At 60.7% G+C, this 458-nt stretch overlaps 1 protein-coding gene across 1 annotated transcript in view; it reads left to right on the forward strand.

Moving 5' to 3' along the window:
- Positions 1 to 458, forward strand: part of HTR1A (5-hydroxytryptamine (serotonin) receptor 1A, G protein-coupled) — a 1,455-nt gene that overhangs the window by 387 nt on the left and 610 nt on the right. Inside the window, exon 2 of the mRNA XM_010137362.1 lies at positions 1 to 456. This exon is cut by the window's left edge and continues 33 nt beyond it. Within this exon, the coding sequence (XP_010135664.1) occupies positions 1 to 456 (456 nt within the window). The remainder of the gene's footprint in view (positions 457 to 458) is intronic.

A 458-nucleotide genomic window follows, 5' to 3' on the forward strand; every position in this document is an offset into this window, starting at 1 on the left:
CCTCATGGTGTCCGTGCTGGTGCTGCCCATGGCGGCCCTCTACCAGGTGCTGAACAAGTGGACGCTGGGGCAAGTCACCTGCGACATCTTCATCTCGCTTGACGTGCTGTGCTGCACCTCTTCCATTCTGCACCTGTGCGCCATCGCCTTGGACAGGTACTGGGCCATCACAGACCCCATCGACTATGTCAACAAGCGGACTCCCCGACGCGCCGCCGTGCTTATCAGCCTGACCTGGCTCATCGGCTTCTTGATATCTATCCCGCCCATGCTAGGCTGGAGGACGCCCGAGGACCGCTCGGACCCTGACGCCTGCACTATCAGCAAGGACCACGGATACACCATCTACTCCACCTTCGGCGCCTTCTACATACCGCTTCTCCTCATGCTGGTGCTTTACGGCCGCATCTTTAAGGCGGCCCGCTTCAGAATCCGCAAGACCGTGACGAACGCGGCGC

The sequence above is a fragment of the Buceros rhinoceros genome, unplaced genomic scaffold (assembly GCF_000710305.1).
Source record: "Buceros rhinoceros silvestris isolate BGI_N320 unplaced genomic scaffold, ASM71030v1 scaffold37515, whole genome shotgun sequence".
NCBI classification, from domain to species: domain Eukaryota; kingdom Metazoa; phylum Chordata; class Aves; order Bucerotiformes; family Bucerotidae; genus Buceros; species Buceros rhinoceros.